Source organism: Zalophus californianus, chromosome 1 (assembly GCF_009762305.2).
Source record: "Zalophus californianus isolate mZalCal1 chromosome 1, mZalCal1.pri.v2, whole genome shotgun sequence".
NCBI classification, from domain to species: domain Eukaryota; kingdom Metazoa; phylum Chordata; class Mammalia; order Carnivora; family Otariidae; genus Zalophus; species Zalophus californianus.
Genome location: NC_045595.1, coordinates 140,028,313 through 140,045,296, shown reverse-complemented (window position 1 = coordinate 140,045,296; position 16,984 = coordinate 140,028,313). Strand labels below are relative to the sequence as shown.

Here is a 16,984-nt window from a genome sequence, read left to right as displayed (position 1 = left end):
GCCGGGTTTCCCTCCTCTCTATAAAGGGAGTATTCCCAACCATTCTGCCACGCGCAAGGGAGCCCACGTGGAAAGCTCTCGCCCCAGGCTGGCCTCAAGCGGCGCCCGCTCTCTGGCTGGCACTGGGCGGTGCGGCGCCTGGCGTGCGGGCGGCGAGGTCCAGGCCTGCAGGGCGCGCGCTGAACGCCGGCGAGCGGCTCGCGGAGGCTCGGGCAGCAGGAGGAGCGTGTGAGCTGTGGGCGTCCCTTTAAGAGCGGCCGGCCGACCGACCCGGCCTCCGCCTCTCAGTCCGCTGAGCGCCGGCGGTCACCTGGGGCTCGCGGGGCAGCCGGATCGCGGCGGGGCCGGCGCTCTCACCGCGGAGGTGGGAGACGGGGCCCTGACGCCAGGTGCCGGGAGCCGTCTTGGTGCGTGGCCGTCCCGCGCCTCTCCGCGCCGGAGGATGCGGGAGCGCATCTGGGCGCCGCTGCCGCCGCTGCTGCTGCTGCTGTTGCTCCCGCCGCCACTGTGGGGCGGCCCCCCGGACAGCCCGCGCCCGGAGCTGCCGCGCGAGCCCGGGCCTCTGCAGCCCTTCGACCTGCTCTACGCTAGCGGCGTGGCCGCCTACTACAGCGAGGACTACGAGCAAGCGGTGCGCGACTTGGAAGCGGCGCTGCGCAGCCACTGGCGCCTGCGGGAGGTCCGAGCGCGCTGCGCCCGCCACTGCGCCGCGCGCCGCCCGCTCGCGCCCCCCGGCGCCGGCCCCGCGGCCGAGCTTCCTTTCTTCCGCGCGCTGCTGCAGCGGGCGCGCTGCTACCGCAGCTGCCAGACCCAGCGCCTCGGGGGCCCCGCGTCCCGCCACCGCGTCAGCGAGGATGTGCGCAGCGACTTCCAGCGCAGAGTGCCCTACAACTACCTGCAGCGGGCCTACATCAAGGTACGCAGAGCGCACAGCTAACGCCCCCTGAGACTCCGGGACGCGCTCTCGAGCCCTCCCCACCGCCCCAGTCCCTGAGCCGGCGCTCTGCTCATTACCCTTTCAGTGTGGGTCTCCTTGAACCTGTCCCGTGTTTGTGCATGTAGGTATCTGGTGGCCCAGGCTCTGTAACAAACACTAGGTGGAACCTGCGTAAGCCATTAGCTCCTTGGGCATCAACTTGTTTCATGAAGAGGACTGCATTGGTAAGATGATGCTTAAGGTGCCCATTCAGCACTAATTTTTGAGGCTTTGCCGGAGCTGGGTCTAGTATAAGGTCTTCTCTCGCTCCATTTCTTGGTCTAAGCTCATCCCCGTTTCTCTTCCTTCTCCACTCCCTCATCCCTCCTACACTCCAGTCTGCACCTTTATTCTGAAGTTTACAAGAGAACATCCTCATAAAGCAGAGTTAAAAGTTGACTTGCTCTGGAACAAATTTGTTATTCTCTGTTCTCCCCTGCACCTACAGAACAGTAAAGATCAAAAGTTAAAGAGAACGTGTAGTGGGAGAGGTGAATCTGTGTGAGGCAAACTCTCTGCAGGTATCTACCCAAGTGCTGACTTTGCCTCCTTTAGTAGAGGGCTTCTGATTTCTGGAGGTAAGTATTGGAGTGAGTTATTTGACATCAGATGCCCGGTACTGTCCTTTGGGTTTTATTTTGTGTGTGGCGGGGAGGGGACTCAACCCACCTGAAGTTAGTGTCAGGAGGTACACGGTGTATATTGGTATTTTTGCAACTTCGGAGATCTATCTGGATGCTTCACAGAGGGAATTTAGTCTGTGTTTCTGGAAAACCCCCTCTCCCAGTCCATGTTGCTCTGAACTTTTACTTTCTCCCCCAACCCCCACTTTCTGGCTTTTTATGTCAATAGATCAGTGTCTCGTCTACATCTGCTGAATTGGCAGCTTTGTGGGGTGCCCCCCCCTTAGCTTTAGCCAATAGACCAGGCTGTATTTCTAGGGTAGCAAAAATACACACCATGTACAGATCCATGTGCACACCATCCTACAAAGTCTGTGCTCTGGTGGGAAGGAGACTGGACATGTGCAGTCTTTTGTGGAGTTCAGGAAATCACAACTGAGACTAACTCTTAAGTCCCAGTAATAGGGCTGAGGGGCTGGGGCTCACTAGACTAATATCTTGGGTAAGAAATAAGGATCAAGCCTGAATCCTTTCCAGGATTTGTCTCCTGCTTGTTTTTGCCTCTTGATGAATTTGCTAAACCATGCATTAAGTATAAATCTGATCTTTTTTGGTTGAATGGCCTAATTTTTGGTGGTCTTAGAGAAATCATTCAATAGCAGAGAGGGTGGAGACCTTAAGTACCTGACAGCAGAATATATCCTGAGCCAGTTCCCGGGATAGAACAAGGGTGGTCGAGTTTGGTCCCAATAGCCCAGTCTTCCCCGGAGTCTCAGATGTGAGGTTGGCAGTCCTGCTGATAGTTCTGTCACACATCTTGGAGAGATTTTCATTTCTCATTCTTCTCCAATCTTATAAATAACTATGAGGTAACTCTTATAATGTGGGTTTCTTTAGTTCTGTAATTAAGCTCGCATCGCTGTTAATGCTACGTTGATCAGTCATTCTGCTTCAGTCCCCCGGTCAGAGGTCAAAGAAGGTGAAGATACACGTTTTAGATGCCTCAGAGTTTTACAGTGAATTGGTTATAGGAATTAGTCACTCATGGGCACCTCTGTGGGTGAACTGTTAGGTATGATCTCATAAACCAACATAGTTTAAGAAGTTCTCCCCAAAATATGTGAACCCATGTGCTAATTTCTGTTTGACCAGCAGTGTTTCTAAGAACAGAGCAAGTCTCTTCTAATAAGCAGAGCTTCTTGCATCTACATAATTGATAATCTCTTAAGGAGGAGATATTTGTATTTCTTTGGAAATTCATTTCTGATGATTGAGTGTGTAGGAGTGTCTCCGTGAACACGTAAGAAGGTGTACCATGGTTCTTCCCTCCCCTCTCCCAAGAACTCCACAGTTTCAGTCTCTGCTTGGCTTCCTGGGAATTTTAATCATAAACACATGCACGTACGCACGCACCCATGCATGCAGATACCGTCCTTTGAGAGTAAAACCAAATTCTCAAATAACAACAGAGTACTGTCAGGCTCTGACAAGTATGGATTCAGAAGTGTTTGCTCCCTGGTGATAGAATGTGGAGTTCCCTGGACATGCTCAGATATGAGCATGGCCCCTCATGTTGTTGAATTACTTTGGACCTCAGCGATCCATTTGCTCTTGAAAAGGATAATCCTGGGCCACGTTGAATTCAATGAGGAGTTTGCAGCCAGAATTCAAGCACTGTGAATCCTATGATACAGTCGGAACTAGTGGGCTTCCTAGAGATAAGGAAGCACAGTTATTCTCATGTTAGGATTTACCAGCTGTAGAGGCTTTCCGGAGCTGCGCTTCCCCCACCAGATCCCAGTTAATGAGCCACTGATGGAAGCAGATCCTTTCTACTGGTGTGTTGGAGAGGAAGATGTATCGAGAATTATGAAATCTGAGTCCCGACAAGTTCCATTTCTCATTTCACTGATGAGGAAAGGGAGAGCTGGAGAGGGAAAGGGGCTCATTCAGTGTTGCGTATTTAAGGGCAGAGCCAACGTGATTTGATGAAATGAGCCCAGGAGTGATAGTTGGGAGTCTGGCCTTTGTCAGTAACTGACGCCCGTGGCTGTGCTGTGCCCACTGCCCCCACTGGGTCGCCTCAGGTCCCAGGGAATGCTGCAGTCCCCAGGGCTATGCTTCAGCCGGATTTGGACAGCTCCAGGGATGAGTAGGTCCTTGTCCTGTGGTGTGATAGACACTCACTGTGTTTATCTTAAGTTCTGCTCTGTAGAATATTCCTTGAGAAATGGCACGTTGGGAATTTGTCTGGACAGCTATGGGGCAGTGGTCCTCCTTGGTTCCTAGCCCTGCCTTTCTGTTTAAACACAGGGTGAGACTCTTAAAACGTCGATTTTTATCATTTCAGATTGTACGATATAACTCATGCATGATTCATAGCCCAAAGCCCAAGATAGAATTTTCATCATCATATTCTCTGCTCAGAAACCTTCAGTGGTTTCTCCTTGCTGCCTTATAAAGCCCACATAGCCGAATGCAGCATCCACAGCCTGGCTCCCCCTTGGCTTTCATGGTGCTGTCTCCCTGACTTGCCACACTCCCGCCAGAGGGAACACGACTGCTTGGTCTTCTGTACCTGATACTTTTGCCTACCTGGGTTTTGTTTATTCTCTGGGAGGCAGGTGGGCTCTGGCATGAAATTTACCTCCTCAGGCTCTGGCTGTGTGACCGTGAACACATTACATGAACTTTCTGTGGTTTGCTTCCTCCATGTGCAACATGGGGAGATAATAGGACTTACTTGACTGGCTTAGGTGAGATTTAAGAGAAGACTTATGTAAGGTACTCAGGACAGGGCCTAGTTCCCAAAAAACAATGGAGACCTGTTTCTTCTTCTTACTAGTTACAGCAGTAGATTTTTCCTTCTCTTGCTGTACATGTTCAAATGGTAACTGTCCTAACACAAATATACCTGTCTCTGTGAGGCCCTCCTTCACGCCCTCTGCAACTCCCACAAGAACACCCTTTCTGCCTCCTTTGAATGTCCACAGCAAGGAATCTCTTCCTCTCGTAACATGTTTCATTTTTAACTTTGTTTTTTGAGAATTCATGTATTTGCCTATCACTTACGTGAGCTCCTTGACATTAAAGAATTTACTCACTTTTTTATCTCCCAAAGTGGGAGTTTCCAGATGGGGATGATTATTAGATGGCTATTATTAGTCATCTGGGCATGAAAAATATGATTTAAAATTAGAGATTTAGGTACCATAGGTCTGAGTTGGTCCTCAGCATCTATACTCCCCCCAGATATCTAAAACAGAGAGCAGTAGCAGTAAAAGGTCAGTGTATGTTTGTTGAATGAGTAATAGCTTGGTTTCTTGTGTCTAAAATATTATGGAGAAAGGTCTCTGAGTGGTGGCAGGAGGTGTTCTCACCCTAGTTATTCGGTTTCCTGGCTGATCAGACACAGGAGAAAGTTAAAGAAAGACTAGATTCCTTGACTTCTCACTCTTCTACTTGTAAGTTCTGGCTAATGTTGTAGAACTCTGTTCCTTTCCCCTCCATCTTTCTTTCCAATTTAATTATTATTTAACACTGTGCTTCAGAAAACCCTGGACGCATTGTGCCTGCTTTATGTACATTTGTTGAATTTAAACAAATGTAAAAAGAGAGTTTTTTCCCTTATCTCTGTGCTTGATCACCAGGAATACTTGGACAGTGACTGTTTTTCTCCCACTGTTCCCAGCCATTCAATAAAAAAACAAAACAAAACAAAAAGCGAAAAACAACTGGCGCTTATTTATTTTTTTTACTTAAAACCGGTTTGCCCCTGCCTGTTTTGTTTCTGAGTTGGTGCTTTGGGCCATTTGACCTTTGTTTTTCTTCTCAGGATTAAAGGGGGGGGGGAGGAGAGGAAATAGCAATTAAGTTAGGCAATCCTATCTCCCTCCTGAAATCATCTCCCTAAACTCCCTTTTTCTTGACCATAATCTATTTTATTAGTGGTTTCTAGAAAAGAAAAGTAAACTCAAGGAACTTTCTCACTTTTAATCTGTTTTATCAACTTCTTTTTCTTTCTAGATGAATGCCTTAACAAAACAAAAAATGGAAACCCTAGGTCACAACTGTTAGTTCAGAGTAAAAACCTTTTTTGTATCCCATTTTCCAGTCTCTTTTTTTAATCTATATGTGGACTATGTACATTTTATCCCCAAATTATATCAAATAAGAAGTTGACTTTATGTCTTCTTGAAATAGCTGAAATAGCTGTTCTGAAATTATCCGAGGGATTATTTCCTCAGGGATGAGGCTTCCCCCCGCCCCCCACAATTGAGACTTTTTTTATGCTTGAGTCATCAAATTCTACTAGTACCATCTTTCTGTCCCATTTCTTGGGACGGGAACATGGGAGATTGTTTGTCTAGCAGCTTTTAGGTCCTCTGAGCCAAGGAATCAGAATCTTAGTCATCTCCCGGAGGGGGCTGGCTATTTGGAGGCCCTGTCAGCTCGTAAACGTTCATCCATTGAGATTACAAATAGTACGTGCCACAGGAGCTTTAAAATTCAATTTGATGAGAGTAGCAAGTGCTTATAAATTTTCTCCGTAGTCGGGTGAATCAGAGATTCCCTATAGGTTTTAATAAAAGAAAGCAATAAATTGTCTCTCTTCACAGATCCCATCTCTGAGCATCCAGTGTATTCTGTCGCTATTGTTATTTGCTCACTGATAAACTCCAAAGGGATAGCTGTGTGGAATTCTTTTGGGAACGTTTAATAAAATGTCGGCTTGCTTCATGGGGGAATCTTGACACGTTCTGGAAGGTGGGTGGGTTCACCTAAAATGAAAATTTGCTATAATGTTCCTTTGTATTGCCAAGGAATTGAGTAAACTGGATTTCTTAGAATCACTTACACATCTTAGAGCTGGGAGAGAGGGTAAGTATTGTGGTGTAGCAAGGGCGACAAGTAGTATTGATTGGAACTATATAATGCTACAGCTTGAAGGACCCTTAGTGATCATGAAGTCTGTCCCTGTCACCTAATACCTGATGACACTGGCCTCAGGTTCCATGCCAAATCAAGAAGGGTCAGTAGGTGGAGCTGAGTGCAGAAGGTAAGTGTTCTAATTTATGGCCAGTGTTCTTTCCAGACTCTATGCAATGGGCATGGCTACCTCCCGAAGGGCGGTCTGGTGAATCCGTGGTGTAGCCGAGACCTGCAGTGGACCTGTTGCCTTCAGAGATGGAGCAGACACAAGACAGAGCAGACACTGGACTGCCCTGCCCACCCTGCATTTTCATTCACATGATACATAGGCCACTCAGCCAAGAGTCATAGTTGTCTGGTGGAAAATTTTGCATTTCTCATTAGGAAAAGTAATTTCTCCTGTCTTTTTTTTCCATTCAGCTTTTCTCCTGTAATTCTTTCTCTGTCCTTTTATCCATCCCTCCTTTGCTGCTGTCTGACTTCCTAGCCATGTAATTTCCATGAGAGCTAACCCTCACTTGCCAAATGGCCCAAACACATCTTTAAAAAAGTGATTTGGTATGCTTTTGTGCTGAGTGTATGATTTTTGGTTTTCAGGATTGAGGAGGGTTGCAGACTGTTGTTGGAAGAAGCTGGCTTCACTTGACCACACCCCTTTCTGCTTTACTTTGTTTTCTATACTTATTTCTCTTTCTGCCTCTCTTCCCTGATTCCTTGTCCTGTCAGTGATCCACACAGTGCAGTCACATCTGAAAAGGAGAAGGTTGAGGGGGTTGATAGAGGAGAGAGAAAGGCGGGTAGTGGGAGAGGTAATAGCAGGTTTCTGGCACTAATTAAATGAAGGCCATTGAGCCTCTTGTTTAATTTGATACACAGACATTGGCATCTAGTTCTATGAAACTTTTTAAATGTCTCTTTCCCCCATATGTCTTATGCAAGACTTGGGCATATGTTGGGAAGATGTACCTCTCCCCTCCAAGCTCCCCATCTTTCTGCAGCTGCTCACTGCCACATTCATGGAACATCAGTGTTCCAACCATCCCATTTTACAGATGGGAAAATAGAGCCTAAAGGAGAATCAAGTCGTCCAAATTTATCCAGCAATTTAATGGAAGAGCCAGGATTAGAACCCAAGAACCCTGAGTCCCACCTCTGTGACACTGCTGATGACCACTGTTTATATGTAAGACTCACAGTGAAAACATTAACTCAACCAAATTAAAGGGAAACACATCGTTTGCTAAATGGAATAAACCCGGAAAATAAAAGCTCCCTTATGCAGTGTTATTCCTTGAACTATTATTCTGCCTACTTCTGAGAAAAAACTCAGGAATAGGAACCTGGGTTAATGCTCTTCCCCAATAAGCCTAATGCAGATGAATGAGGCGAACACTCTTCTTTGGAAGGGAAATGAATAAGTGTGAGAGAGAGAGAGAGACCCAAAATGTCAGATTTTCCAGGAGTTCAGGGGTATCAGAATGATCCTACTGGAATTCATTATCTGCAAAGAGTGGATTCAGTTTTTGTGCAAGGGATGGGATACTGTTGAGGATTGCAGTGTAATTAGACTGGAACTCAGGAAGGGTCTGGAGAAAAGCAAGAGATGCAATGGAGTAAATAAATCCAAAGCAAAACAGAGAAACTGTTAACAAACCTTCAGTCACAGAAACGTTAAGTGAGCCAATTTTGATTACTTTTTCCTGCTTGAATGCTAAATTTTTAGCTCTTACTCTGCCAAGATCAATAGGCTTGTGTGAAGAAATCAACACATAATTAGGACTCCAGACACAGTGAATTACCTTAAAACCAGATTTGGCTGTCTTTAAAAGAATGACCTCAAGTTATGGTATCAAAGACTAACCCAGAAGACCATACTAATTATTTCCCCACTGAAGCAAGAGCTATTTCTTAATAATATTTTTTTACATTAAATCCAGGATCAACAATCAGTATCTGATTCTAGTATATGGCATTTAGAAATGGCACCAGGGACAGAGACCTTCACAGTCAATCATTGTTTCTATAGGATTGCCAAGGACTCACTAATGCCATGGAGTCTGCAGGGTTTCAGTAGACATTTAAGCTGGAGTTTCCAAATCTTGGCTTATTGATATTTTGGGATGAATAATTCTTTATTGTGATGGGCTGTCCTGTGCTTTTTGGGATGGCAGCATCCATGGTTTTTGCCTACTAGAGAGCAGTAGCAACACACTCAAGCCCTCCCAGGTGTGACAAAAAAAATGTCTTCATACATTGCAAAATACCTCATGGGGGTCAAAATCACTGCACACCTAGAACCGCTGATTTAAATATTTAGCCATATTTTAGGTAACTGGACATTAAGGTGAGATAAGTCTAAATCAAGTTTTTGACAATACAGGCTAGATAGCAATGTGCTCACTGTCCAGGATATTTATGAAAATGACAATGTTTGGCTATAATTTGACACCTTTTATGAGGGGAAACCCATTGGAAATAAAGCTGCTTTCTCCGAGATGCAAATCACTTGGCTTATATCCTATAGCTGGCCCTCCCCTGTGGGTGCACTAATTCAGCTTGTATCCTGTATCACTGAACGTGATAGGACAGGTTGCTTTAGCAATACAAACTAACACTTTTTAGTTCTAAACTCCAGACTCCAGAATTAACTTACCTCTCTTTCTACTTGGAGTGTACCCAAACTTAATCATTTAAAAGTAATTCACTGCAACTCTTAGTTTTCTTGGGGTTAGCTGTGTGTCACACGTACTCTTAGAGAACAGCTTGACTCAAACCCTAAACAGAAGTCTGGAAAGTGGGGAATATAAATAAGAGGGTGTCAGAGAAAAGAAGAAATGACATAGAGATTGAGACAGAGAGAGAGTCAGAGGGTGTCTCAGTCTGTTCAGGCTGCTGTAAGAGAACACCACAAGCTGGGTGGCTTTTAAACAGCAAACATTTCTCTCTCCCGGTTCTGGAGGCTGCGACGCCAACATCCTGGCACCCGTGGATTCAATGTCTGGTGAGAGTCCTGCTTTGCTGTAACCTCACATGGTGGAAGGGGCCAGGAAGATTCCTAGGATCACTAATATAAGGTCACTAATCATACATGAGGACTCTGCCTTCATGACCTAATCACCTCCCAAATGCCCTCCTCCTGATACCATCACCTTGGGGACTAGGTTTCAACATAGGAGTTTCAGGAGGACACAAACATTCAGACCCCACCAAAGGGAGATACAGAGATAAAGGGAGAAAGATGGAGAGAGGGTAGAAACAGTTAAGTAAGGGAAAACAAGAACAATGAAATCAAAAGTCCAGGCAGAGTCCCCCATGTGAAAGGATGCTGTATGAAGCAACATGTGGGTGTCACACGCTGACATCCATGCTGTCCTAGAACTAGTCATTTGGAAACATATTGGTTGTTCTTCAGTCCTGCGATGCTATAGGCCCCATTCTCAGTAAAGACGTTTCTGCTTTGAGCCTAGGGTAGAAGGGCCACTGGGTTTCCTCAGTGACACACAGAAAGAAGGCATCCCTTTGGGGGAGATTCTACATGCACAGCACTGAATAATCACCAAATGATATGATCCCTTTCAAATAAGTAAATGCCACAGGAAACCAAACGAGAGAGAGTCTTATTAAAAATGTTCACTTTAAAAAAAAAAGTTCACTTTTAATTTACGTGAAACTACGCTGGTTTCCCAATCAGCAATTAAATAATTTTCCAAGCTCTCTGAGGAGATGTGAAGATGAAGAAAACATCTTCTGTACCTTCAAGTAGGTCATAGTTCATTGAGGGAAATTAGTGTGTATCCAGTTACAGTGTGAATCCCTCAGAGGAGAAACATGGTATTCCTGTGTGATTATGTGGGAGCAGTTCGGGGGTGTTCTGTATCAGAACGATGGAATAGATAGGAAGAAGACAGAATTTAAAGATTTGTGGCATGTGAGGAATACCATTTAGGAGAGACTGGTAATTTAAACTTTGAGATAAGAAAACAGGACTACGAAAGAAAAACTGTTGGAAGCAGAGTTGGTAGAAAAGCTGGAGAATTAATTGAATCCAGAGTACTGGTTGTTTTAAGAATACATTTGATTGATCATAGGTTTTAAAAGAATGTGTACTGGTCTGAGGCTTGAAAAAATCAATATATGGTAGTATACAAAATGCTACCTTTTAGGAAATTTTGCTAATAATTACAGTTATAAAATACACTGCCTCAAGGCTAAGTACAGTGAATTGCGGTTTCAGTGACTTTCTAAGTTTGTTAAGGGCAACATCATTTTTCCACTTGAGGTTTCTTTGAAATCCTAGGATAACTCAACCTTCCATTTTACGCTGTGCCAAGTTACTCACCGTCTTTATGATTCCATGTCTATCTCTGTGGAAAGCTAATAAAATTATCTTAAAAAACCCCACCAAAACCAAACATTGGACTTAGCTTTGAGACAGTATATTTTATAGCTATGATTCTTAGTAATAATAGATATTATTGATTTACTGTTACTTTGTTTCAGGTATTATGCTAAAAGTTTTACAAAATTTTTCCCATCCAATTCTCATAATAACCCTAATACAGATCTTAGTAAGGTTGACTCTTGAACAACATGGGGGTTAAGTGCACCGACCCCCACATGGTTGAAAATCCTCATACAACTTTTGACCCCCCCAATAACTTAACTACTGATAGTTTACTGTTGTCCTGAAGACTTATCAATAGCTTAGTCAATTAGCACAGATCTTGTATGTTACCTGCATTATATACTGTATTCTTAAAGTAAGCTAGAGAAAATATTATTAAGAAAATCATAAGGAAGAAGGGTGAGTTAAGTGGTGGCTCAGTAGGTTAAGCGTCTGACTCTTGGTTTCTGCTCAGGTCATGATCTCAGGGTCCTGAGATTGAGCCTGGGTGGGGCTTCCTGCTCAGTGGGGAGTCTACTCAGGATTCTCCCTCTCCCTCTGCCCCCCTCCAGTGTGCTCTCTCTCTCCCTCTAATAAATCTTTAAAAAAAAGAAAATAAGGAAGAGAAAATATACTGTGCTGTATAGTTCTATGCTGTATTTACTGGAAAAAAAAATCTTTGTGTGTAAGTGGACTTGTGCAGCTCAAACCTATGTTGTTCAGTAGTTAAGTGTATAATTGTCATTTTGCTACAGGGACAGTGAAGCTAAAAGGTTAAATAATATGTCTGAGAACATACAGCTAGTACAATGTAACAGAGTCAGAATCTGAACGCAGGTTGTTCTGATGACAAAATCTGAGTTCTCATGTACTTCTCAATGGCTGGCGTTTTGGCATCAAATGGACCTATGTTCAAAAAGTCCTGCCTTTTATGCGTTGTGTGACCCTGGGAAAGCTCACCTAGATGAACCTGAGTTTCTTATCTGGAAAATGGAATAGTCATACCTACTTTACTGGGCTCTCATGAGAAGTTATTAATGAAAAGTTTGTGGGCTCACCTAGGTTGGCACGGACACAAAAGTACTTATTCTTTGCCTCTTGGCATCTGGGCAGAAGGCAAACTTGTGAGGGAAGGTGAAAGACAAAAGAAAAGTTAAGCCAATATATCATGATAAACTGAGAGGATAATTACACATACAGTAGGTTCAGAAAACCTTGAGGCACAAAAAACCAGAACCTGACCTGCTCAGTTTGAGCTACAGGCTTCAAGTTCAATTCTCTGTACAGTGGAGCATAGCCTCCTTTCACCACTGGGCTAAAACAAAAATCATCCTCTGACTGGGCACTTGGGACTGTGTTGCAAAAAGTCCTTTTGCTCTCTTCCCCACTGCATTTTCTGACCCTTTGATTTCACAATTTCCTTGAGATTATGGCCTCTTCTTTGTATTTTTCCAAAAAAATTGACTCTGTTCAAACGCATTCCAAACCTTCTCTGTTTCCTATTAGGAGATAAATTCTCTTCCCACAGTCCAACACATCTTGGGAATTTTAAGCCCCTGTAAGCCTCTTCCCTACGCTGATCTTGAGTACCCCTGGGGGATGGCCTAGGTTTGGGAATCCAAAAGAACATCTCTTTATCACAGACACCAAAATGTGACTGCCTCTTATATAACAGGTACGTAGGCAAGTAGCTCAAATAACAATGGGGAGGGTGATTAGTCTAGGATCAAGCAATTTAGGCTCTATCTCTAGTTTATATTTTTTAAGATTTTATTTAAAATCTTAAAATTTAAGTGAGAGGGGTGCCTGGGTGGCTTAGTCGTTAAGCATCTGCCTTCAGCTCAGGTCATGATCCTAGGGTCCTGAGATCGAGCCCCATATCAGGCTCCCTTCCCCAAGAAGGGAAGCCTGCTTCTCCCTCTCCCACTCCCCCTGCTTGTGTTCCTTCTCTCACTGTGTCTCTCTGTCAAATAAATAAATAAAATCTTTAAAAAAAATAAAATTTAAGTGAGAGAGAGAGGTGGGGGGGGGAGGAGAGAGAGAGGGAGCACAAGCCGGAGGAGGGGCAGAGACTCCCTGCTGAGCAGAGCCCCATATGGGGCTCAGATCCCAGGACCCCGAGATCATGACCTGAGCTGAAGTCAGATGCTCAGCTGACTGTGCCACCTAGGTGCCCTGGCTCTATCTCTAGTTTTGTCACTAATGTTTCTCTCTAGGCCTCGAGGTGTCCTTTTGGACAAGGCCAACATTGGACCAGATGGCTCATAAGAGCTGGTTTCTCTCTGCCAGCCAGAGATTCTAAAATACTTCAGTGGACTGACACAGTGATACCAGCTACGTGTGGAAAAGAAGAGAGTGATGAGATTCGAATGGAATATAATGTAGAACGAGATACCAGGAGTTTGAAAGGTCACAGGAAAGTAAGTCCTTCCAGTGTGTCTGATGCTAGTCTTCATCTTTAGATGGTCAATCACTGCAAAGCAGAACCTGAGAGAAAGTCATGCTAGTATTAATGTGGTGGTACTTTAAGAGTTGGTAGAGTATGTCCAGGAAGGACAAAGATAAAAGACTCAAAACTGTGTTTTATAAGAGGAAGGTTGAAATAGGGATGAAAAGGCTAAAGAAAAAAGGTTTTAAAAAGATCATTATCTGAGACCATTATTATTGATCTTTATGGCACCGAGGAACCGAAGAACTAGACCCATGTAACAGAAGTTACAGAGAACTAGATCTTGGCTCAAACACAGAAGACTTTCCTAACACTAAGAGCTAGCCAGGTATAATTGGGAGCCCCAGGAGAAGGTGTTCGAATACAAGTCTGACAAATGCTTCATAGGGTGGCCACATTTAAGGGTCAAGCACTGAAGTGATATTGAGATAGATAAGACTTCACATTTTTTTTCCAATCCAGAGTGAATAAGACTCCATGATCTTATGAAATGAAAATTTGTCTTATACCCACAGATGGGTGATCAATTAAATACTTTTTCATTAGAGAAGTCCTACATCCCTTCTTCTGTCCTGCTTCTTATTTCTGGTTAATGTAATCTTAGACTAGGATCACCAGCACATTCCCTATAAATAACATATAATGTGAAAAAGGAAAGAGAAAAAACAAAACCAAACATTACCAAGCCTTAAAACACCCATGGGAACACACACTCATGGACTATTTAGTAGTAACAATATCCACGTGTATATTCCACATCAGTCCTCTGATTTTGGGCTCAAGTGTCTCTGCGGTAACATCTAAAGAGGATTGAGTTGCAGTTACAGAGTACCACTGAAAGTTTTCAAATTGTATGTGTAACAATGGATCACAGCATCCATGCTGAAGAACTGAAGGTGGGTACTCCTGTCTTAGCACGTGCCTCACAGTATACTCAGAAAACCCAGTTTCATTTATAGAGCTTTTGCAGTGCTATTCTGATTTGCTTCACTTGCATGCTATCCAAAAACCTGTCTGAAAACCTGGCCATATTCCACACTGTACTCCCAGTTCCCAAACCTTTGCCAGCGTTACTTCTCATCAGTTTCCTATGTCAGTTGCTAGGGGGTCTGCCCAGGACTGCCTATTTAAGAATACTTAAGGATATGATAAGTGTTCTTAAATATTTATAGAAGCCCTCTGTCTGCCTCCCTCCTCCCTGAAATGTCTCCCTTACTCTCTAGATGGGAGAGGAAGTCATGCCTGTTACTCCTGGGGAAGAGGGGAGTGGAAGTCCAGGCTCTCTGTTCAACCAGCTGACCAGTTGCGTTGGGGGGGGGGGCATGTTCTTTTCCCCTTGTGTTTGGCTGGAGTAGAACACTTACTGTCACAAACATTTCTATTCTGTTATGCCTAACATTTTTAGTCCTTTAATTAGAGCATGCTTTTGGGGGCTTTTTTATCTGCCCGCATTGGCATTTCCAGGTTGCAGGCTTCTCCAGAGTCCAATCTGGGATATTTGGAAGACAAAAAGAAAATCCATAAAATTCACTATTATGTTCAAGTGCTATGTCCCTAGCCAGTCCACCTTCTTCGTCCCACCTTTCAGTCTTCCTGTGTTGGTTCGTTACAGTATGCCCAGAATTTTTAGGTGTAATTAAGGGGAGATCAATGGAGAAATGAGTTTATTCCATCTTGTTCAGAACCAGATGTCTCCATGCAGACTCTTTAAGCGATCTTTAAATTATCGTGATGATGGTGAAAACAATTTGGAATGGGCCTGATTTCAAGACTTTGGCCGAGCTGTTACCAATGCTTTACTGCAGGAAACCACAGAAGTCTTCCTGATCTCTGACAAAAGGCTTTAGTCAACCTTCTTCCACCAACACTAAATCAAACCTAAGTAAATCAACTCGACTGTGCCACTGTTCATTGTTAGGAGTATTCTTTCCTACTCCTGCTTTCAAAAGTCCTGCTCATAAAAAAGTCCCAGCACTTTTGGTGAGTTGCCACTAGCCTGCCCTTTCACTTATTTATAGGTCCCTAGAGCAGACCCCTCTGGAACACCATGATTTTACTGTTCACAAGTATGTAAATATTTGATCATCCTGGTCTATTCTCCCAATAGTATACATAATAAAGATTTGCCTAATAGGTTATATATGGGAAAGCAATTTGCATGGGACTTAAAACAAGAAAAGAAAATGCTCCTAAGTGACAATCTCCTCTTCTCTTTCCCCTTGTCCCAGAGTAAATATTACATTACCATAATTAATACCTCCCTTGTTCTACAGATTGTTACATGTGAGTCTTTGACCTAGATGTTGACGCATAGCTGATATTACTGCTTGCTTCTTTGTACTTGGTCCAACTTTATACATCAATTTAAGATTAATGACATGAAGAAACAAAATTTATAGCATGAAGCTGGGTGTGATGCTTTGGAAACAGTACTAGAGGATGGATTCGGAATGCTGTGGCTCTAATTATAAGATGCCACATGGCTATATGATGATGACTTCCCCTTTCTTGCCCTCAGTTTCCTCATTTATAAAATGAGCTGATTGAAATGTATAACCTTGAAATCTCTGCCAGCTTTAGTATATTTTAGTGTTTGGCAGGATATTTCCTCTGATAAACAAACTCATTACATGTCACTAAATTGTGGAACTTCCAGCAATTAATTGTTTGCTCCTTGATTTGGTCTTAATAAATCCTAGCATCTTACTCTCAACATGAAAAACTTTGGTATTTAATTAAAATGGCAGGCTTAGGCAATATAAAATACTTAATATTAGAAAGTCAAGTGGGCAAGCCCTTTGAAATCATAGAAATAAGCCTTTGTAGTAGAATCAGCATCCTGAAGAAATATTTTGACCCAACACTCAGTTCCAAAAACTGTATCTCTTTTCTCTAACTCCAATATTAGAAAAAATGTTGTATTTGCTATACAGTTCTATAGACTCCCCTCTGAAATTCTGTAAGCTAATAGTTAAGATTCAATTTTATTTAACATTTTCAGTTGATCAGTAGCCCAAGATTAACTCGACCCTGGTATCATTTAAAACCTTAAATGGCACACAGTCTGATTATAAACAATAGATTAATTCCATAGATCCCTGAAAAAGACTTTAACGTTCTTTGAAACTCAGTTTCCCTTTCTGTAAAATGAGGATACTACTAATGTTCTGTCTGTGGAACAGATTTACTCTTAGGGTTGAGGAAAGTATTTTGAAAATGTTCAAATTTTATACAAATGTATAAGCAAGGTCATTTTTTTTAAAGATTTTATTTATTTATTTGAGAGAGAGAGAGAGACAGTGACAGAGATAGAGAGAGAACAAGCAGGGAGGAGAGCGAGAAACAGGCTCCCGCCGAGCGGGGAGTCTGATGCAGGGCTTGATCCCAGGACCCTGGGATCACAACCTGAGCCGAAGGCAGCCGCCCAACCGACCGAGCCACCCAGGTGCCCACAAGGTCACTTTTTATTTTTTTTTTACATTTTTTTCTTTTTAAGCTTTTACTTATTTGTCAGAGAGAGAGAGAGAGAGAGAGAGCACAAGCAGGGGGAGTGGCAGACAGAGGGAGAGGGATGAGCAGGGAGCCTGATGTGGGACTTGATCCCAGGACCCTGGGATCAT

General features: G+C 43.5%; 1 protein-coding gene across 1 annotated transcript in view; it reads left to right on the top strand.

Moving 5' to 3' along the window:
* The first annotated feature begins 287 nt into the window (after positions 1-287).
* P3H2 (prolyl 3-hydroxylase 2) overlaps positions 288-16,984 on the top strand; it is a 159,432-nt gene continuing 142,735 nt past the window's right edge. The window contains exon 1 of the mRNA XM_027586902.2: positions 288-916. Within this exon, the coding sequence (XP_027442703.1) occupies positions 443-916 (474 nt within the window). The 5' untranslated portion in view covers positions 288-442. The remainder of the gene's footprint in view (positions 917-16,984) is intronic.